This window comes from Gavialis gangeticus, unplaced genomic scaffold, assembly GCF_001723915.1.
Source record: "Gavialis gangeticus isolate Ggan-Ray unplaced genomic scaffold, GavGan_comp1, whole genome shotgun sequence".
In the NCBI taxonomy this organism is placed as follows: Eukaryota; Metazoa; Chordata; order Crocodylia; family Gavialidae; genus Gavialis; species Gavialis gangeticus.
The window spans coordinates 45,662,017-45,685,801 of NW_017729033.1; the positions used below are offsets into that span (position 1 = coordinate 45,662,017).

The 23,785-nt window shown below is 42.5% G+C and overlaps 1 protein-coding gene across 1 annotated transcript in view; it reads right to left on the reverse strand.

Annotated features, from left to right (window-relative positions):
- The window catches only part of SEL1L3 (SEL1L family member 3), a 77,484-nt gene extending 53,823 nt beyond the window's left edge, over positions 1-23,661 (reverse strand). Inside the window, exons 1-11 of the mRNA XM_019526566.1 lie at positions 23,582-23,661; positions 18,673-19,240; positions 16,319-16,445; positions 13,748-13,869; positions 11,126-11,241; positions 8,661-8,716; positions 7,020-7,152; positions 6,179-6,311; positions 4,858-5,004; positions 3,879-4,060; positions 1,017-1,196 (exon numbers count right to left, since the gene is read on the reverse strand). Of these exons, the coding sequence (XP_019382111.1) occupies positions 1,017-1,196; positions 3,879-4,060; positions 4,858-5,004; positions 6,179-6,311; positions 7,020-7,152; positions 8,661-8,716; positions 11,126-11,241; positions 13,748-13,869; positions 16,319-16,445; positions 18,673-19,240; positions 23,582-23,644 (1,827 nt within the window). The 5' untranslated portion in view covers positions 23,645-23,661. The remainder of the gene's footprint in view (positions 1-1,016; positions 1,197-3,878; positions 4,061-4,857; positions 5,005-6,178; positions 6,312-7,019; positions 7,153-8,660; positions 8,717-11,125; positions 11,242-13,747; positions 13,870-16,318; positions 16,446-18,672; positions 19,241-23,581) is intronic.
- Positions 23,662-23,785: the final 124 nt, after the last annotated feature.

A 23,785-nucleotide genomic window follows, 5' to 3' on the forward strand; every position in this document is an offset into this window, starting at 1 on the left:
GAGGGTGGTATTCTGCCCAGTTGGGCGAAAGACCCCGAGAAGGGTCAAGGGGGCCAGGCATGGCTGCGGGCCACCTGAGCCCCGGCGCAAGAAGCGCGTATCGGGACAAGCCCCAGAGAGGGCGAGGGCGCAAGAAGCACGTATCGGGACAAGCCCCTGAGAAGGGCGAGTTATGGAGGAGCCCAGAGAGGGCGAGGCATAAGCCCCAAAAGAGGGGGAACCCCTATTAGGATGCCCCAGAAGAGGCAAGTCCAGGGGAAGTCCCATAAAGGGGGGCGAGAATGAGTGTAAGAGGCCGGAGTAGGGCAGGCACGCAGTTAGAGGCCCGAGGCAGGGCCAGAGTGTGCGGCTGGGAGCCTGAAGAGGGTGATTACACTAGCCGAACCCAAAGGGCGGCCGGGCTTGTGCAGCGAGCAGGAGCCCCAAAAAAGGGCGAGGCAGGGCGCGTATCAGGACCAAGCCCGGAGAGGGCAGGGAGCGTGGGATAGAGTCCCGGAGGGGCTCCACTGTAGAGGGAACTCCGAGGGGCCAAAGGGCCAGGTGAGGCTTAGGCCGCCTGAGCTGGGTTGGACACTTATTGTTGGCAAGAACCCAGAGGGGCGCCGGTTGGGTGACAAGCCCAGGGGCGCCAGGCAAGGGGCGCCGGTTGGGTGACAAGCCCAGGGGCGCCAGGCAAGGGGCAGAAAGAGAGAGAGTGACCCGACATCGTCCGGGATAGCTGCGAGGCTTGGGGCGTGCTAAAGGGGAGCTAGGAGGCACACATAGCCAATAAGGCTGGGGGTGTACCAGGCCACCCTGTACAGAGTAGGAGCCCAAATAGTCATAGCACCATGTCCAAGAGGACAGAAGGCAGCCTCCATTACTGAACTTCATAAAACCAAGACGTGGCGGGCGAGATAGAGGGTGTTGGAACGCCTACTTGGCACGGCAGGGGGCGCTAGAGGGATCATGGCCACCCCTAGGTCCCGCTCTGTGACAATGGAAAATAAACGCAAATACATCTAAAATCTTTTTACCTGATCTTCTTTTATAGTGTGTTGATCAAGAGAAGTCTTTAGCGCAATATTGCTGTAGTAGGCATATGATAGCTCAAAGTCCAGTGGATAGTTATTAATGCCTTGGTAATGTTTATATCCAAGATTCAACCCTGCAAGTCTCTCATTCCCTTGAGCACCAACCAAACTATACAGCAGCCCCTGCCAAAAAATCAGCAAAGGTAAGCAACGGAGAATTAATAAGACATATGACAAGTTCACCAGCTACAAACCACTCTGTCCCACAGAATATACACAGTGGGAATAGTGCATCCATCATGCTGGCTGATGCAGAAGTTATACCTTATAGAATGTGTAAGCAAACAGAATCATCTCAAAGATCAAGAATGTTGTCTCAAAGCGATTAGGGCGCTTTTTTTTTTTTTTTTTTTGTTTTGCTTTTTTACATAGAAAGCTATGAAAGAAATCCACAATTCTTCCCTGTGAGTATTTCTGCTTGTCATTCTGCCATCACTAGAGTGGGTAGGGAATTTGATACATTGCTACTTAATTCAAATTATACACTTTGGACACTAAAAGGCATCAGCTTATACGTGGGGCTCTAAGGACAGGGTTTTCCATAGCCTTCATGCACTAGTGCTAATGGGTGTTTTGCTCCAACTTTAGTGGAAGCATTAGGAACATTTGAAAATGTCACTCTATATTGCTGCCTAGACTAGAAAAATGACCTGGTGCTGAGAACAGTTTTCAGCAATAGGCTTCCACTGCCCCACTTCAGCTGGTGCTGAAAACAGTCTGGCTACTGCAGATCACACAAAACCATTTTTCAGCACTGTTACAGAAAACATATCCCACCCCACCCAACTGGTCTCTAACTGTGCTGAAAACCATTTTGTCTTATATGCACTAGCTAGTAAAGCCTTGCCAACACCATCTGGAAGACCTGGGAGGTAATGTACTGGTAACATCTCCCTATCTCTCACCACAATAGGATGTGGCAAGCTTTGCCTCAGATGATTCTCCGCACTGCCAACCCCGTCTCCTCTTCTGCTGACAAACATCCAGTCAGCCCCGGCGTTCTTTAGAGTGCTTTGTGGCCTGCTACCTTTTCATAGTTAATTTCTGTCAGCAATTTATTTAGTGTAAGAGTGATGTTGTAGCTGTGATGGTCCAGAAATTATGTAATTAATTATCCATACGCTCTGCTCAGCTCTGGCCATACCACGGGAGGAGAGGAGGGGAGCATCATCTTAGGCCTCCCCCCACCCATCTTCAGCAAAAATAAAGTCAGCGCCTATGAACTTAAGGCAGGCCCCAAATTAATCATAAGATCAAAATTATATCCCTGTGATTTCTCTTCTGGGTCAAATGATGGCCAGAAGAGGAGAAAGTTATTTGTGTGGAACCCAAGATGCTTACAATAAAATTGCTCAGAGAGGCAAGGATTTCTTAGGGTTATACCTTTTATATCAGGGGGATAAAGTTAGGCAAACTTTCAAATGCGTAACATTTGAATGTAAGAATGTGAAACCTGAGGAAAAATGTCTTGCATTCAAAAGCTCGTCTAACTTTATCCCAAGTACACAGTTGGTCCGATAAAAGATATCACCCTAAGAAATCCTTGCCCCTCTCAGCAATCTCACTGTAAGCATCTTAGGTTCCACACAAATAACTTTCTCCTTTTCTCCCCACCCTGCCGCTCTCTCCCCCGGAGCTCCTCACCAACCGTGCCACCATGGCGAGGCACCTCCTGCCCACCTGGCACTAGTGGAGGGCACAACTCTATGCCACTGCCCTTGCTGCTGCCATGCAGGTGGGGGGTGCTTTGCCATGGCAGTGCAGCTAGCATGGGGCTCCCAGGGGAAGGGCAGCAGAGTGGGGAGCCCTGAGCCCACAGCGGGCAGCCTGCATCCACCCTTCCCTTCCCGGGAGTGCACACAGTGGCAGGGAGCCATGCCCACCAAACCCCGCCACAGCTGGGCAGCACCCCCAGGCCCATCCCCTGCCCCACTCCCTCCCTCACTGTGGGGGCCTCAATCTGCCCCCCTCCCCAAGGACTTACCTGCAGGCAGCTGAAGGAGCTGCTCTCCAGTGCTGCCTGGAGCTGTATCCCGGGCCATGTGCGTGCCCATATGCACATGGCACCCCCTGCATCCTGCTCCCTGCAGCCCCGTGTAGGCTGGAACTCTGCCAGCTTGCGAGGGGAAACCTGTTGTTTCTCATGTTTTTCCAGGGTGAGTGGAAAACCTGGATCCCTACATGATACTGGGAATCCAAGACAAATGCTGTCCCAGAATCATGCACCCTAGGACCAGGACTTGATGTTCCCGTTTCACGGCTGTCCCGCCCAATTAGGGACAGGTGGTCACCGTCTTCTTGAAAGGAGTCAGGGCCCTCGGGCCCCAATGTACTCGGTACCTATGCTTAAGTTTGGAGTTCAGATGCTTATCTGAAGTGTAACCAAATTATCAAAAACTTTATGAATGTTTCCCCTCCTTGCCCACTTACAGAACTTCACTCTTGCACAATATAACCCAGGATCTCACTCCCTCCTTATTCTATGCAACCAGGGGTGACAAATCTGTCCGTTCTGCCACTCTGGAACAGCAGAACATAGAAGTCCCTCCACTAGGTTTCACTGTCATTAGTGTCCAAGCATAAGGGGATTCATAAGTACCTGTGACCAGCTGCCCACTAAAGGAGCAAGAAGAAAGGAAAGACATGGATAAGGAAACTATTGTTTAGCACTGAGATGGGACAAACTACCAAAATCTCTCTCATTTTTCTCAAATGGACCAAATTTTATCCATTCAACCAATTTTGTAAATTGCTTTTAAAGGCAACTAATTTCATTGGGATGATCAGATGCAATGAATAAACTACCTTTATAGGATCCACAGGCACACCGAGTCCCATTTCAAAAATCACTGCAAGGAAATAAGAAGCTCTGTGGTATCCACAGCAGCTGGAATCCATCAAAAAAGGGACTGAGTTGTTCATGGAGCTTAGACCATCAGCTCTGGAGAGATCTTTGGCAACCTTCTCAAATATCTTCTGGCCAGTTTCTAAAATTGTATAATTTTTGTCTGATACTAAAAGTACAACAACAAAAAATACATAACTAACTGCTATATGTAAAAACAGTTTAAATCAGTTGTCATGTTTTTAACTGTTTCATTTATCCTTCCTTACTGGGTTAGTACAGCTATCCTTCTTGCCATATGTTCTCACACCAAATGATACTTTACTGATTAAGGCACACCCTGAAATCAAAGAAACGCCTAGAACAGAAGTAAGGGTAAATTAAAAATTGGTCCCAGGGGAAAAACATTCAGACACTTGCATAACTGAAATCCATGCAACAGGACTCCATTAGAAGACAGGTCAACACGAACAATGGGGGCAGAACCTGGTCCAGGGGAACTGTGTTAAAATGTGAAACATGCCCGTCTTTTGCATTATGTCCATCCCATGACATAGTAAATTTCTCCTTCATTAAGTTAGGTGATATCAAAATTTAAATCACTGTGACATGTTAAAATTTGAAGCAATACTTGGTGCATCTACATGAAACACTACATTGCCATAGTGACAAGCTATGGTGAAGTAGCTTGTTGCAACAGCAACATAGCATCAGCAGGCATAGACCATGATGTTAGTGCTACATTGCTTTAGCTATGAGTTATGTTGCCATAGCTCATTGCTATGGCAACGTACCATCTAAAAATAGTGCACTGCTGGGACTGCACAGTACTAAAGCAAGTACTAAATGACTGCACAGCACCAAATGTGTAGTCAGGGGCATGTGTAGACACACCAACTGCATAGTAATTTCAGCAAAGCAAGACAAAGTCATGATTACCACTTGATGAACTGAAATCCATCTCTCGCAGCAGCTTGAACAAGCTGTGATATTTCTCTCTTAGAGCCTTCCTCCACATAAAGGCATTGCACTTGGGCTTCTCTCCATATTTGTGGTTCAGGTATGAATAATAGTGTTCTTGTTTACCTAGAGAAAGTGATATATCTAAAAAAAATATATCTGAACTAGCTAAATGATGTTCCAAAAATGATTAACAACTGGTATATAGGATGGGAAGAAGAGAAAGGATCAGTGAAGTGATAATGTTGGTAAGCTCACTTAAAAAAAAGAGATGATTTATTATAACATTTGCCATAGTCTTACTGGGACACGGTAACAAAATTCCTATTGGGAATATATAATAGTGTTACAATGATGAGTTTTCCAATACATAACTAGAGCTGGATTATGCTGTTATGAAACAGAATGGATGCAGGGGTAAACATTTTGCCTCTTGCTTCCTTTACATGAGGCACCTATAGAATAGATATTCCAAACAATCATGAAAATGGTTGGGAATTTTAAAAATATGTATGCAGTGGTGGCTAGTTGCTTTGTTGTACTATAAAATACAGTGAATTTGATGTTATACTTAGCATAAATTTGTACAGCCAGCTGCAAAAATACTTTTATAGTTCCGGTTAGAGAAAAAAATAGGAGGATTTGAGTGGTATAGTATGTTAGCTTGAAATCATGTTACTGTTCCATTTTGTTTCTCTGTCTTTTTAAAAAATTCAGCAATATCACTTCTTTTTATGTTAGTATTCCACAGAATGGAAGCCTTTCTAATAACAAGAAACATGGTTTTGATCAGCCAGTAGCCATGATAATTACAGCAAAAGCAATATTTTTTCCCTTACTATATACATATATCTTATGTTTATTGACAAAACAATTATAAAATTACAATGGGCATCTTTACATGTGCTCTGGGGGTGGGAGAGCCTTAATCAGAGGGGCTTTGAGAGCTGCTCTAATTAACATGCCCTCAGCATCATGTGTATTCAGTGTCCCATACTTCAAAATGGTGGTGGGGGAGCTTTAACTAAAGCTCATTTGACAAGCTTTAGTTAAAGCACCCTGCTGCCATTTTGAAGTGTGGAGATGCTGAATACATGAGACACGGAGGCTGTTGGAGCACACTAATCAGCACACTCCAGCAGACTCGATTAATCGGGTTTCCTCCGACACACTGTAATTATAACGTAGAGCAGCATCCCCGCACATCTACAGGCACCCATTCAGTCTCTGTTAAAAATAAAGCAAAGGAGAAGTCAATAACATGCAGCTTGATATTCAGACCTCACAATTCAATACTTACAGTCTTTATGCACTGTTTGACCTTGCTGTACAATGTGTCCATACCAAGATACTATTTCTTGAAAGTCTGCACAGCTCTCATAGTAGAGTTCAATTTGTTCCATAATTTCTGTGTCATAAATAGGGTTAGAAATCTAGACAGAAACAAATTACTATTAAAACAAAATAGTAGTAACTGCAAGATCTATAGCTATTTACATTTTGATAGGAGAAAATTTTGTAGACATTGGCTGTGTACAGACATTCAACCAAAAGAAATTTCTTCAGGTAAAAAATAGCCCAGGAGCCAAACTACAACCATTCCTCCAGCCCAGGAGCGAGCAAAATAATCGCCCATGGACTGGATCTGGCTACCAAGGGATTTTATTCGGCCTGCAATAGATCCTTTGGATGCACCTGGCCCAGGCATGGGGAGCAGCCCAGGACATGGTGCATGTGGCTGGTCCTACAACTCCCAGGCACACAGTGGGGCTGCGGCAGCACGGCAGCCAGACTCACTTCCCAGCAGCCCCCACAGCAGTGGTTCCTTTCAGCTGCCGCTGCCAGTTTCCTTCACCTGTGCCAGCCCCAACCCTGCTGCCCAGGCACCCTAGCCTGTCTGCCTTGCTGTTGCAGCTGAGGTCTCTGGGCTACAGGGTTAAATTACTTCTGGGAGAGTTTCCATACTAACAAAATCCTCAAATTCTATTTTGTTTGATGACAAGCTTATCATCTGGGGTGACCAGATTTTGTAATTTGTCTCTACTTAGAACCTATGCACTCAGAATCAGTCTGTGACATCGGTGGCATTTCAATGGGTGAACTTATAACATAATCATTTTTGTTACTCTACACACACCTACCTGCTCTGTTTCCAGAACACTAAGACGATAATATTTCACAGGTCCAAAGAATCCTTCAATGCCAGGTGCATACACACTGCCTCCAAGAACCAAGTATCCAGCTGTATCATCAAAATAGAAATCTTCCCTAAAACTACAAAACAAGACAGATAAATGCTTTGGGTATTTGATATAGTAAACTAGAAACCTGTATCTTACAATTCTGGTATAGACAATTTTTAATTTATCCCCGGCATCTATTTCTGTTCTTTATCTGTTTAGTCTTAAAATCAGTTCAATCTACTCAGACCAGCTCTAGAAAAGAGTTGAAAAATATCTTGCTTCCACCTAATATTTTAAAAGCACTGAGTTTTTTCTGGCTGATGATTTACGTACTTCAGGTGTCTTCCTGAATGATTGTGTAACATGTCAGAGACCTTGATTTTTTTCCCCACATTTTGTGCAAGTCAGCCATAGCTTGGTATATGAAATGTAGGCTGCACATCCTTTTGACAGTGATTATCTGTAGATTTTTTTTTTTTTTTTTTACACAGTTCAAATCTTGTAAACAGGAACAGAAAGGAGAAAGACTAACACTGAGGTTTACAAGATAATTTATTAATATATAACACCCTTTATTATCCTAAAATTCTTGCACAAAAAGACAGAAAGAAAAGGACAATTTTAAGAGGAAAAATGACTCAACTGTTTGGATCCAAGGATGAAAAAAAGACAGCAAGAATCAATGAAATGCTATAAATAATTCGCTCCCAACCACACACTTTAGAGGTCTGATGCTCCTTTCTCCTAAATTTGATAGAAGTATTGCTCTCTGTTTATATCAGGGCTGTCCAACTTCAAGGGGCTGGGCCAAATACTATATGTGGTGCATCAGCAAGGCCCACATTACTGCAAGCCACAGACTGGACCCCCCTATATTGCTGCACTGCACTGACAGTAGTCCTGTCTATCCCCTGCCCAATGGCTACTGCTGCACCCCATGAAGAGGGGGCTGTTGCAATATGTGGGCAGTACCCACCTCAGGTCCCTCGCTCCAGCACACTCTGGGCCTTCCCAACAACATTGGCTGTGCCATCCCAACCGCTGCACTGGAAAGAGGAAGTGAAAGCTGATGGGGTGGGGAGGAACCTAGAGACCTCAGCTGCAGCAGCAGCTGGGTGTGATATGAGGAGGGTTGGCCAGGTAGGAACCCAGGAGCCACACAAAAAACACTTGTATGCTGCATATGGCCCAAGGGCTGCCATTGGACAGCCCTAGCTTAAATGAAACAGATCTAGACCCAAAGGATAAAATCCTGATTCACTGAAATCAGTGGCAAAATTTTCAGTCACTTCAGTGGCACAAGTTTCACTCCAAGAATCTGATCCAAAATCCACTGAAATTCACAACTTGCATCAATTCCAGCAGGCTTTGTACCACTCTCTATGGACCAGTTTGAGTAATGCAACTAGTCCCACTGATTACCTATATAGCATTCAACATGGGTACAGGTAACAGCATTTACTTCTGAGATTGTAGCAGTGAAAAGAGGCTACTGAAACTTATTTTCTAAAGTTTTGGAAGCTCTGTCACCTGTATGCACAGATACTCCCCTTCCCACACCTAACCACATTAATTTGCAATGGGGAAAGTTCTTCTTACTTAAAAGACTGATGCTGCTGTCTTTTCAAATTCTTCTCGACGCTGTTTATTTCTATCTAAAAAAATAAAAATAAATGTCAATTGTGATAGGCTAAATACTGCAAGTCAACTAGCTATAACATTTATTCAGTCCACTTTAATTCTTAATTTTGAAAATACAGATTTGTATCTTGCTTCGCATCTTTCTGGATATTACAAGACATATGCCACCATATCTCAAGGAGCAATTCTCATAACTGAACTATATTAGGAAATTTTACTTGAAAGTATTTAACTGATTTAACAAAGTTCTAGTCCTGGCATAGAAGTTGCTTATATCAGTTCTCTCTCTCCAGTATTTTTGTTGTTATAAGAAGTTATACTTTACAAAAATTCTTAAAAGTTCATATCTCTACCTCCACTGTGTTTTACTCTATCCTTCCCTTCTTGCCCTTTCTGCTCCTCCCTTCCCCCAAAAACTAGAAGTGATTACATTTCCATACTGCTGCAGGCACATCTATAAGTAGGCATTTATCTGCATCCTTAGGCACAAAAATATCTTTGCAAAATCAGGCCTGGAACCTCTTTATGCCTCAAATTCTCAAATATAAAATAAGAATAATAATCCCTCACTAATGCATTAATGTTTACTAAAGCCATGCTGAACAGGATGGACCTGATTAACAGGAGCTAGGTGCCTAAAGAAAAGTTAGATGTCTAAATCCCTCAGAAGATTGGAGCCTTAGCCATTTGTCACAGGAAATCTAAGGCAGAACAGGGCATTACATCTGGGTCTCCAAAGTCCCAAGCTATGGCTCTGACCACTAGATAACCTTCCAGTAGCTGATTCTGCACTGTTTCCCTTTCTACAGAAGATCAGATTAAACCTCTCATGTTCCCTTCATGTTTCCTAGTGGATAAAAATTATGCAGCCATAAAATTTGAGGTTTTACCTCACATCTATATGAACTAAACATGTTATCTGCTCTCAGATAGCAGAATAATTTCTTAATGTACTTATCTAAGAGGCCAGCAAATCCTCAAACAGGAAAGGAGCAATACACCTTATGTTAATATTGACAATTCCATTCACGTTTGCACCTGAAATAGGCTTTACACTACGTCCTCTTCTACTTCCACCTGAATGAAACACTAGTTCCAAACAGATAAAACAGGCAATAAAAAATATTTTTAATTTTTTTTCATTCCCTCTTTAACAACTGGGGTAGGAAACCAAAAATATTGACAATAAATGAGATAACAGAAATGCAAATTAACCCTTAATTTTTATTCTTTGAAATGAGGTCAGGCTGCTTTTTAGAACTTTGACCTTTTTCATGTACATATTTATATTATAGGTGGAGTGCAAAGACATACCTGTAATTAAGCTTGCACAAGTGCTGTCATTGTAAAATGTTAGTTCTAGTTTATCAGTCTTTTAGCTTCAGGGGTAAAATTTGCCAGGACTGTCCTCTCAATTAATAAACTCATTTTTAAATATTTTGAACAAAACAGGTCTCTACATTTCTTTCCTTACATAGCTCTAGTGGTAATAGGCCTAGTGGTTGGTGGCAAACAAACAATCCCTTGTTCTCGGATGTATTTTTTGATAGTCTGGTGAAAAAAATATAATTAAAATTACAGGGCTTTACAGAATATTTTGTGTATGGGCTATGGGTTTTGTAACACAGTCCTTCTTAACAGTGTTCTATTGGCTCTCAGCGTGCATGCAACAAGTTAAAGAAAGTATATGGTTTTGGGATGAGATATAAAGGAGAGCTGCTTTGATTACAGCAGTTTTTGGATTACTTGAGAGAGACAGGAGGCACTTGAGACTGAGGCATTTTCAATAAGAGGAAAAAATGAACCATAACGTCATAGGCCTTGTTTGCACTAGAAAACTTTGTCACTCTTTCCCAGCAGCTGCACAGCTACACTAGGGCCAGAAACAGCATTAACTCAATCCTAAATAGGGCCAAAGATATTTTAGACCACGTCTATACAGCTCCCTGGTGCTGCTTCCTAAACTAGAAAGAATGTAGCTGTGTTTGCAAATGGCTGTTATGTTATTTAGCTCACCTGCAGCACTATACAGCTCTGTTACAGGAGGCAGCACAGCATGTCTGAGGGTGCTGCCAGCACAGGAAATTTACCATGTGGACATGGCCTTAGTTTTCTTGGCACAACAGGAAAAACACCAGAGCCCAGTCTACACCAGTACTTACATCACCGCTGGAAAACTCTTTGAGGTGGATGCACCGTGATTGATTCATATGTATGGACTGGTGACAAACACTAGCCCCAGGTCAAAAGACCTCACTTCAAATCTTGGGTTTCTCATTCTTTGATGTATGAACATGCGTACATCGGGGAATGCCCCTCAGCCCAGTTTATTAATGGGTTTGTTGGTGACAATCAAATATAAATAACCCTCTGCAAACCCCAGCCATGCTACTATCATTCAGCAGCTGTACCAGCACACATACCTGTCCACCCTCAAAAGAGAGATCTAGACGAAACCACTGTTTGAGAGGAAGGCTGAAACTAGTTACCACTGCAATGTCTTCTCCTCCAACAAGCTGCATCTGAATATGAACGTAACCTGATAAAAGAACAATGAAGGAAAACAAGGCAATAGAAAATTATGAAAATATTCATGTTAAAAGCTGGCTTCCTAAAATGCTGTTTACAATAATCCTGTCCTGTTCATCACCAATGAGGAGATCTGAGAAATCACCAGCCAGCCACCTATCTCTACCAGAATCAACAGGAAATGCTGAACATGTGAGAGGCATATGCTAGGTATACATAAACAGAATTTCACTGCATCCAAGAAAACCCTGAAGGGAGCCGAGAGGAAGAGCAGCAAATGATGTATAAAAATAAAAGAAACTTGTCTGCTACATGCGCTAACACTGGCTCTAGAAAGGTTGAATTTAACATAATGCAAAGAAGTAGGATGAAAACTTGACTGTATTATTTCGAACTGCAGAAGTGAGATTCAGAGTCTAAGGTCTTCAGGTACTATTATGGGTATAAGGTCTTCAGAACTGTTATGATCTTCCAGTCTAATGTCATGTACAACACAATACATAGCATTTCTCCAAATGATTCTTACATCATGCCTGGAACTTCTAGTGGTACTGTATCATACATTTTAAGAAAAATATCAATTCTTGAGTAAGGCATTTATATAATATAGAATCCACTGCACCCGACGTAAGTTATCCCAATGGTTAATTATTCACAAGTAATTAAAAATGTCCAGTCTGAACTTGCCTGAATTCATCTTCTAGTCCAGTGGTTTTCAACCTGTGGTTTGCAGATCCCTGTGGGTCCTCAGACTATGTCTAAAAGGTCTGTGAAAGATGTCTATGACCAACCAAGTGAGAATACTCGCATTTAAAATCCAAAGGGGCCTGCACACCATTCAAAATTTCCAAAGGGGTCTGTACCTCCATTTGAAATCTTTTAAGGGTCTGCAAATGAAAAGAGCTAGAAAACCACAGTTCTAGTCACTGGATTTTGCTATAGCCTTGACTGCTAGATTGAATTGTTCTCTATGGGCATGTCTACATGAGATGCTTTACTGCATATTAGACTAATCAACTGCACAGTAAAGCCTCATCATCTTCATGTGTGCACCATCTGCTGCAGTTAGCTACTACCTGTAATATAGATGCTGTGCATGTGTAGACACTGAATAGGGGCAAATTTGCTCCTAGTCAGCCTCAACACCAGGGTCCAAAGGGAATGGGAAACTCCCCACGATCCTGGTGCTGCTCATCTCCCAGCTCCCCACAAGAGCCGAGAGCTGAACTGTGCTCGGATGGGGTAGCTCTCTGCCCCCCCGTCCCAGTGCTGCTCATCTCCTGGCTCCCCACAGGAGCTGGGAGCTGAGCAGCTCCAAGACTGGGGAGCACTCTGCTTCCCTGCCTAGCAGGGTGCTGGCTGGGAGCTGTTCCGCTTTTGGGGCAGCTCCCAGCCAGCCCATGACAGCTTGGGGAAATCTCTGCCCAGCATGCGACTGGCTGGGAATTGCCCCAGAAGTGGGACAGTTTCTAGCCAGCCCTTAAGTACTCAGGGATTTCCCTGCCTGGCCAGGGACTGGCTAGGAGCCACCTCAAAAGTGGGACAATACCTGGCCAGCCCCTGGCTGCGGAGAGAAGCCCCACTGAGCACAGGCTTGTCCCCATGTGCATGGGGTTGGGAGAACTTTGCAGCAGCCACTGTCTCCTGGCCCCATTCACATCAGGACCCTTCCTAATGTGCACAGGGACAGAAAACAGCTGCTGCTCTTCTGGCCCTGTGAGCATCAGGGCCAGTCCTCCATGTTCCCAGCCATCCCCCAGGAGAGCCTAAAGCTGCCCCTGGCTGTTGCAGGGGACCAGCACAGGGTAGGAGCAGCCCTGTACCGGGCTACTCTCGTTGATAGCAGATTTACTCTCAACAGGTAGTGCGTTTAGGTGTGCTCCCAGAGAAGGCTTACCGCACAGTACTTTACTTTATAGCATTAATAGCACATGTAGATGCACGCTGTGAATAGCAACTTTTTCTGTTACTTTTTGCAGATTGTAATCCAGTCACCTCTACACACCTTTTCGGAGATCACATAAATAGACTGAGGTGTGTAAGAATCATTATGGTAGCCCTTTTTTGAGCCATTTCTAATTTTTAAACATTATTTTTGAATAGTGGACTTGAGAACTGGATGCAACATTCCAGTAATAGCTTCACTTCTGTTGTTCCTTACTCCTACTCAATCCTTCTCCATTTACACATTCAAGGATGGTGTTCCTATAATGTTGAGCACTGTGAAGACATTCTATTAAACCCTTTAGTTCTTCAGTGTGGGATTGTCCTGAAAGGAAAGTTAGAAAAAAATGGACACTTTCTGAATTGGTCAAAGCTGGACAATCCATAGCAAAAAGTGTAACCGACTTCTGGATATCTTCTGTTCCCAGAAAAAAGGCCTAAAATGAAGCATTCCCCGAGGGATAAATTTGACAAAAAGACACAATAAAAATTCCTGTAAATGCTGTTCTTTGCTACAGGCACAGGGAAGACTGTATTAGGTTTCCTATAGAAAACCTTATGTTATTACTTACCTTCTTCACTGAGAAATACAGCAGGAGTACTGTACATTTCATTTGTGTCAACAAAGTAAAGTATTCCACACAGGTTCTTTTTGCAGTGATGGAGCAAATAAAGCCAGACTGAAATAGTAAACCTACATGGGCAAGAAGAAACAATTGACCCACTCTCAAAGATAAATATCATTTTGAGTTCTAAAAGTTATTAATTTAAAAGTGCTTGTTCTGCTTTAATTTAAAAACTGATCTTCAAAACAGAACCTAGAGCTGTCAGAATTCTTCAGAATCCAAGATTCTTGCTCCTGATTCTCTGCTTCTGTGCACTGATGTAGTACAGGAGAAATCAGCTATAATACTTGACTGTTTTAAACTAATAGTGATAGATTACCCTAGTGATTTGAGGAAATTCCAACAAAATCTTCAATGGGAAGATCATAGCCAGCCTTTCTGCTGATACAGAAGGAGTGAGGAAGACATAACAGCCTTCCCACCCCTTAGCTTTTTCTCCTGTGGAGGGGCTGATGTTCATGTGGCTAGGGTGCTTGGGTACCAAAACTCTGAAAGGAAAAAAGGGCCTGTTTTTTGGGGGGTTTTTTTGTTTTTTACAACCTAAAGCCTAATGGCAAAGATCTCCAAAAGGCGGGTAATAGCTGAGCACCGAAACTTATCAGACCACTGCCAGAGAAGTAGATCTCAGCTACTGCCAGATCCTACACTAGTATGGAAATCAACTGTGACAAATGAGAACCAGCTCACAGTTCTGTAGGCAGACATCCTCAGGGTGGGTGCATTTGTAACCTTGGCTGCTGAAACCACTGAACAAATATTCCTTGCTAGTTAAAAAACAGGATATGCACCGTGGGAAGCCAGCTCTGAGGGAATTATAGGAATCCAAGCTCTGTAACATGGTCATGAGCAACTGTTACAAGGTTGTGCAGGATAAATAAAGGTGTGGTTTTTGCAAACCATACAACAATAAACACACAAGAGCAGGATCAAATGCTTCACTGAGCTGGAGTAACTATGAAGAAACTATGCCGATTCTGATGCGAATCCAGTGGAGAGTCTGAGACCCAAAAATGCAGAATCTGTTCAATAGGCTGGGATGCTATTGTTTACTTCAACTGGAGCAGAATTAGGCCAGGGTTTGTTTCCTCTGAACATCCCAGCTCTGGTGAATAACTCTGCAGAAAACTACATTTAGTAGTATAGTTTGAATGGCCTTTAAAAAGTGAAATCAATCATGCTCATATTTTTATAGTTTATAAAAATATACATTTTAAATATGTTTAAAATACGTTACTTTTATTTACTTGTATCAAGTTGTTTTTTAGAGACACTGAATATTGTATGGCAGTGTGGAACTTCATTTAAACTAGAAGAGCATGGGTCATCCAACCTAATGGTAACTCCTGATAAGTGGATGGGAGATGAATTGTTACTCAATAAAACCTGTGCCCCCATATAATGCATATTGCTACATTACTCCTATATGTATGTGGGAGAGGCAGAGTAGTTTGTATGTCACCTGTACAGTGACTGATATAGTGAATATCTACATGTAAAGACTGTGCCTTTTGTAAGCATTCCTCAGGTCTGTATACCACTGTGGTCAATTGCTACATTCCCCTTAATCTCTTGACTAAAAGTGTTCAGTGATCCTTCTGATGGGCTTTATCAAACACAGTGGTGACTCAGTCAGCACCCATGTCTCTACTTATCTCAGTTATAATGCTACAGAAGGGTATAATGCTGAGCTGCAGCCAGATTCTATTATATTTGCTGAGGGTGCCTAAGTGAATTTAGGTACCTAGTGCAATCTTATTCCATGCTCCCTGAGTCCATGAAAAAAAGATGTTAATGCAAAAGACCAGGTACAGACTTTACACTTTTACCAGTATAAGTTATCCTAAACTGGTCTATACCCATAAGAGAACAGAAGTTTGGCGCACAAAACTGGTCTACACTTGTAACAGAACAGAAGTTCGGAATACATATACTGGTTTAAAAATGGTGGAACTCAGTCTAAAATTTGCCCCCCTCCCACTCCAAAGAGTGAATGTGTGTTCTGTTTGCTACTAATCTAAACTACATCACTTATAGAAAACCACTAACTTAGATTGATTCTGCCTTGGACTTCCGTAATGTCTGTATCTAGCCCATGGGTCTACAGCTACTAAAGCGGGCAGATCCTCAGCTCGTTTGGCAAGCCATACTTCTTGTCCTCTGCTATTTAAAGCCCATATGTGACTCTAGTGAGCATTTTGTATTTCATTAACACTGATACCCTGGATTGAGATTAGGGGGTCAGAAATCCAGAGGAATGTGGATGTCCTTCCTCTCACGTAAGGACCTGCAGGTAGAGTGTTCTTCACCACATACCACTGCTCTAGGAGACCTCACTATAAGGGGTTGAGAGGTTTTACTCCAGTACTGCTGAAGAATTTACACACGGACTAAGTAGCAAGGGGAATGAGGCCAAATCTATCTGGTTTAGCTACTTTCCTGTCTATTCAATGCTGAGAAACCTTATAAACAACACTGGGGCTTGTCAAGAACCATCTTCAGTTATTTGCACTTGCTTACACCGGGTAATCGATCTGATGCTGTCTGATTGTCTCAAGCTCTTTGTTCTTAAATCTCTCAAATTTCTTCACAATTCCTGTTTTCTCTCCAGTGGATGCATACAGAAAATTGAGGATCTGGACAGCATCTGTAAAATGAAATAATTCTTAATCTGCTAGAAAAAGTACAGGGTTAGAGACAATCCTTATTAATGCCCTTTGTTCAAACCCCCAAATGTTTAAATCAGTGATCTGGTAACACAGAATAAAAAATAAGAGCTAATGAATCCACACATACTTGTTATTTCACCTTTCTTCTATTAAAAGACTGCAGCTGTTTAAAGAGTAGCTCAAGGGAGGGGAAGGAGCATGGAGTCTATTTCAGGCCTGTATTTACAAATGAGGACAGGGTAGAATGATTTAAATGTGTGATAAAAATAACCATTTGAATGTTGTTTTCTACAAGTAGAAAACTTGATTTAAATAGTTGATTTTAATCTTTTATAGCTTTGCTGGTTTTAGCTAATTTTCCACATAATTCAGTATTCTCTTTCATTGGTAGCGATTAAAACAAGTTGTTTTGCAATTACACATAGTTTTTATAGTAAATGTGGTACTTATTTCTGCTAATTGGGAAGATGTCCTACCACTGTACCCAGTTACTTCCACAGTTGCATGCAAAGCAGACATGTATTTAGAAGCCAAACTTTTATAATTTTGTTTACAACAAAATTCGTAAATAATACATTTTTATGTATGAGATGACCCACTTTTAATCTTCTTATTTGTGTGAGGCTGCAATTGGATAGAAAATGGAATTCTATTAAAATGCACAGAAACACCATTAATATATTTTTGTTACTGTGTAAGTTAATTAGGATGTCTATCATTTGATATTAACCTGATTTACTAAACAAAATAAAATGATATGTAGTTAGTAAATTGAACTGTTTCTGATCACTCTGCCTGGTAGACTTTAGAATGCTCAGATCTCAACCTTTCACATCTCACTTTTATTTATAGATTAGCAGACGAAAACAAATATACTTCCTGCTTTTTCATGTCCAAATTGCTTTCTCAACTTTAAATGAACTACTTTGAATAATTTGCCCACCTGCACTTCTCAAAGAGGCTACCCAAAGCTGGTTTAACACTTCAACAAACTCTGGATCCAGGTGCTTAGCAAATAACTTCCACTTTAAAACATCTGTAGCAAACAAGTGCCACTTGAATATTACTCTCATTTAATGTAAATAATTTTAATAGATTATGGAAAATTTGGGCTTTAACAAAGACTAGCAAAATGTTACATTTAATTTTAAGAACTTTATTAAAAAAAAACTGTATGACTTCAATTAAAAAAATCCAATTTAATATAAAAAACATTTTTTAAATTTTGAAACTTCTTCATTGCTCTCCATCCATTTTATCCAATGAGTATTAAATGCAAGAAAGTGGATCAACTTCATGAGAAAGGCATTCACCCACCCCCCCTCCAACCTAACTCACTGGCGACGTGTAGGGGGTACATGTGCACCCCCTGAGCACGGCAGTGCACCCTTTATAAAAAGTGTCAGCAGTGCCTGCAGGCAGTTGCCACTCACCCTCCTTCTCCCGCTGCTGATACTGCCGGTGGTGTGTCACACCCCCTCCCTCCCCCACCACTGACAGTGCTGGTGGCATCTGCGCATCCCCGCTTATCACTGCTGTGCTCCTGCTGCTACCAGCACCACTGTGGACACATGTTGTTCATGGCCTAATTTGTGATTAGTACTTCCTAAATTACTTATATAAGGATTACACATGTAAAATTGCAGGATTAGCCCTAGAACAGCGCACTATGGCTCCAAGTGAAAGTCTATGGAAGGCAACAGAAAACTGATTTCAGTGATTCAGTTAAAGCTCTAAATTGTTGTGTTGCTTTGGCACTATGGTCAGGTACACACATTACACTTTTACCAGTATAAGTGACCAGAAACCCATAACAGAAGTTCGGCACACAAAACCAGTGTATACCCATAACAGAACAGACGTTTGGTGCACATAGACAGGTTTAAAAATGATAGAACCTGGTCTAACATTTTCCCTGTGTATTCTGTTCGTTACCAATCTAAACTATGTTGCTTAGAGAAAACCACATAACTTAGATCAATTCTGCCTCAGGTTTTTTGAATGTCTGTACCTAGCCTATGAGTTTGCCCATGCTATTATGAAACTAACGCGGAACATTTCACAATGTAGGCAGTCACATTTTGCCACAAAATGTACATTCTTTTGGCACTAATATTTTCATAAATACACCCTCTCTCAGCAAATTAAAGAACATGTCATTTTGGTCTTAGCTTTCCATTAAATAAAAATGGCAATAATACTTACCATCCTCATGAGGACACTGAGGTACCCAGCTTGCCTGGAGTTTCCATATATATTCAGAGCCCCACTTCCAACATATTCTGTGATCTTTGTATGGGCGTTCAAGAGGTGGAACTGTTTCCAGGAAAGTATAATTCCTGGCAACTGCCTGCTGGTAGCTTTCATTGCCCACAGTATCATACCTCCCCATAGGTTTGTGACTAATCCATGCATACAGTATCACAGTGTCCACTATTATGGAGTGTTTGATGAAGAAATCATCTCTGTAAACCATGATGCTTGGGAATTTTAAGTGCAGTGTTCGAGTATTACTGATATGAAGTTGTTTCTCATTCTTCCATCTCTTCCTATACACTGACACACCAGTTCTGAACTCCAAGGAAGCTACAGCTTCCAAGTTGACAATGCAGGGCTTAGAACATAAATACTGAACTGAAACTTTGGAATCATTAACAATTTTCTTTTCTACTATGTTAAGATGAATAAAATCTTCATAAGCTATATTGAGCTCAGACTGTAGAGTAACTGATGTTGTCCGCAGTGTCTCCTTTCCAAATGATGGCAAAAAATTCTGGAGAAAAAATATATAATGTTAAATCCACCTCCCTGAATTACACTGATTATTAATACATTTTCAACAATATTTCAATTGCAAATTTAAAACTAAGTTCTTAGACACAACATATACTTACTACGAGCTATTGAAGAAAACTGACCCATTTTAAATTCTTAGGATTTAACAACAAGAAAAACAAACAAACCCCAGGTATCATGTACACAAGGGTCTCACATGTGATCTAATGCAAAAAGACAGTGACTTTAAGAAGTACTAATTACTTGTTGCAAAACACCTACTGTAATTTACCAGCTTTTGCTCATTTTGTTGTTGTCAGCTTCATTGGAATAATTTTAAAATAAATGTTGTTACTAAACAGTACCTTTAAATTAGTAATTTGTAAAATAGGAACAACACCTAACCCACTTCACACGAGTTTTGTGAGGATTAATTCATATTCATATAGCATTAAAAGTGATTTTCAAATGTACTTTAAGGAATACGCTGGGTCATAATGGTTCACTTACAAACCCGGAGGAAAAGCACAGCACCTGTTATTTACTCAGTGTTAACTCCTTTGTAGGTATGGAGGAGAACATATTTTGGAGGGGTTTCAGTTGGCCAGTACATCACCTCCCCAGGGAATTCTGCAGTTCTTTGCAAAGCTGATCCTTTTCCTTTTGTTTCTTCTCTGCAGGTAACAATTTACTTTCAACAGTTGGCCTGACATGTATGTGTCCAAGATCTTCAGGTTGCTGTGAATTTTACAAGTTGGCAGGCATATCTACCAGTACTTTTTGATGACATCTGATTAATTTTAACCGTTTAAAATACTAAGGCTGTTGCTGTTTACAGCATTATAGCTTAGAACCTTTGTAGTTGAGACTTTCCATTATAAAGCCCTGTCTGCAGTTGCTGGTCAAACTTTCACAACCTGGACCGAAATAATCTACGCTGCGTGTCTGTCTCAGGTGATTTTTTTCAATGTAGTTAGGAAAATTTTGAGATTGAGATTAGAAGAAAATACATCATTTTGCCATGTTAAAATATCCTTGCAACTGTTCATATTGAGAAGTTGTAGATAAATGAACTTGAAATTAGGTGGGAATTACTTTAGTGTCAGCATTATGCCTCTTGACTCCCATGTAAATATTTACCCAAATATGGCCAAGCTAAAAGCCTCTGAACACTCTCAGTTTGAATGTGCTCAGTCAAGTCTGACTACAGTTTGGCAACTAATCTCTCTAAAGATCCTATTTGTGCTTAATACCCTCTCCCTCCTCCCAGCTCCAGCCAGAATCTGCCATCCCCAATGACGTGATTTGCTTCATCCCGGAATTGTAAAGGCTAAGCAGAACTCTCCCCACGATTGCTTCTGAGTGCCAGGGTCCACTGTGGTGCTCGGCATCTTGACTGACAGCAGAGAGACAGTCTTTCCTATGCTACCAATGCATAGCAGGCAACTGAGGAACTCTGTTTTAATGCAGAAGGCAGGAATGTTGAGAAAAAGAGGCATGCTGGAGAAGTGAGGAAGGGAGAAGGAGCAGCATGGGGCACAATGGGAGGGAGTGAGGGTACACAGCAGGGGAGGGTTGCAGGAGTCCAGGTGACAGTACTGGATAGAAGCATAAAGTGGAGGCAGGACGCTGACAGGAACAGAGAGGGAGGAGATGAACTGGGAGCATGGGAGTAGAAGGGTCACTAATCTCTGAAGAAAATTCCCTTCCAAAGCTGGGATGGAACCCAGGAGTTCTCTGCTATCAACAGGTGTAAATCCCACTAGCAAACTGTGTGCCTTACCCCCTTCATCCCTGGGGGTTACATTTGTTGAGCACTCACAACTGCAACAGAAACCACTGAGAGCTGCACTCTGAATATACTAAAAATGCAAACTTCTTTGAAAAGTCAGGGCCGAGGTACCTCAATTTGGGCAGCTACAATGAGTGGGCTCTTTTGGCAATTTTACCATTTTTCTATCTGTGCCATACTTCCTTGCCTGGAAATGGATAAACTTATGGTCTTATTAATGAATTTATTTTCACAGCACTCTGTTTGTAACAGACACAGGAAATCACCATTGGAAAGCTCATGATAAAAGCCCATGAGAAAATTCTGTCTTGGAGGCAGGGTTTGAATGGTGTACCTTAAATAAGACCCGTGACCAGACAACTGAGAAGGAAAAAAAGAAATATTAATCATGACATGAAGAAGAACATATTCTTTCTTAGCTGAGGCGAGAAGAGTGGGATGTGTTTCTACGAGTTTTATTCCTTGGTAGCTATCCCAGGTGCTGTAACTGAGAGGAAATCTATGCTACATTTCATCTTAGCCTTCATCCCAAAGTTTTCCTTACCTGTGAATATCTTTGCTTCCTCTTTCTGTAGCTGCTCCTACCCTCCTCAAATAGCAGCAGTGCCACAGAGGCATGATTTTTGACAGTTTCATTGATGCTCACGTGCATGCAAACAGCAACAGTGAAACTGTCTTGTGTCCTGCTTTGCAGACATGGGAAGACAATGCTGCATTAAGTTTACATCCATAAGGTTATTTTTACATCCAAAAAGGCTAGAAAGTTTTTATTAATGCTGCTGAATTTGATTGTGTGGCTTCCATCAACTTGCCAGACTCATCAGCAACGAGTAAAGGAGTTTATCAGAAATATTATTGATCAGTGAGGTTCTGAAACATCACAGATACAAGGCAACAAAAAAGGAAAAAGAATGAGTGGACATGAAGATTAATTTTTCCTTTAAAATCTGGGATAAAACTGTCGCTGAGATCTATTTAACCCTGGAAGAACTGGACTGACCTTAGTGATGTTTCACCAGCTTACACAAGACTGAATATGACCCAGTACTTTCCGTGTGAAAACTCAACTGTTTCATACTACTCAATGTTGTAAGATGAGTGAAGAAGGCCCAGAATCAGGAGCAAGACACAAACAGCCTCACTTTGCTTCCATGCATATAAACAGCAAAAAATAGCAAAAAGATCATTGACTTCAATGGGAGCCCAAGGAGCCAAAGCAGAATCCCAGAAGTGTCTGAAATTAAGTTAATAAATGTAATTGGTGCCATTAAAGCACAGTATTATTCACCACTCTGAGCGTATGCAGTAATGAGAATCTACAGTTACAGGTAAAACAGGAGATATCAAAGAAACCGGAAGCCCTCTGGAATCAAAGCACCTCACATACAAAGCTTTTTATTGCACTATTACTATTAAATAATAACTTAGTCTTTGTTTGTTCAGTTCTGTACACAAAAAAGCAGTAGTCCTAATTTTGTGTAAAGGGGAATTAAATCATTAAAATGATCGAGGATCCTTTTTCAACAGGCTACATGAGATCCGTATCGCCACAGAGTTAATCATCTATGTGGCATTTTCTACTTCACAATTTGTAGGACTGTTGTTGCCAGAGACAAAGATGGGAATCTGAAGCATGAACCAAGATTGCACGCAGGTGCGCACACGGCCTTTTGTAAGGGAAGCAGAGGCAGCCAGCACGCAATGTTCTGATGATAAATTCTCATGCTGAGATAAAGGAACTGGTTGAGAGGTTTATAAAAACCTTATAAAACCCCCCTCCTGTTTATGAAAAAAAATCACCTAAAATTGGTAGTTTTGTGAAAACAAGAAAATAAATATGTAGGAAGGTAAGATGGTTTAGAAGTGTAAAGCTAGATGTTTCAAACAAATCAGGTGCTCAGGGCCCACCAACAGAACCAGTTGTGAAAAGTGTCCACCTTAGGCAGTGCAAGAAGACTGTCAGCAGAGCTACGCTTCCCAGCGCTGGGTGTTGAGCTGCTCTGCAGAGCGATCCCGAGTGCAAGTGCCACGCTGCCCTGAGTATCTGGCCCAACGATTCAACGAAAGTCAGACGGGACCCCAGGAGGTCGCATCTAGTCCAACCGCTCAAAGCAGGACCGTCCCCAACTACATCATCCCAGCCAAGGCTTTGTCTACCTGCTTCTTAAAAGCCTCCAAGGATGGAGATTGAACAGCCCCTCTGGGGAGCCTGTTTCAGGGCTTCACTACACTCTGCCTATCTAACCTAAACTCCCCTTGCTGCATCTTGAGGGGTTTCCACGTTTCTGGCCCCGGCATTGACCACTTGCTGGGTGCTGAGCCGCGGACATGGCCCGGCTCCCACTGCCTTTTTAAAGTGACGGCAGGGAGCAGGAGCTGGGGAGGGACGGGCCCGGCCCCCGCAATGACTCAAGCCCTCGCAGGTGGCAGCCTGGGTCGGCGCCCCGCCTGGGCCAGAGCTGCAGAGGCGCCGTGCGCTCGGATCCCCGGGCCCGGCACCACCCGCGGGGCGGCCCCTCACCCCCAGGCCGGGACGGGGGCACTCACCGGCAGGCTCAGCAGGAGCAGCGGGAGGAGGAGGGTGGGCGGCGAGAACGCCCCGCACCTCATGGCCGAGCCGGGCGGGTGACTGCGCTGGCTCCGGCTTCCTGGGGCTGGGCGGGGCTTCCCGGGGCAGGTGCGGCGGGGGGCGGGGATGACGGAGCCCGGCCCTGCTCCCGTGGCGGGTCGGGGTGGCGCTCGCGACCCGGG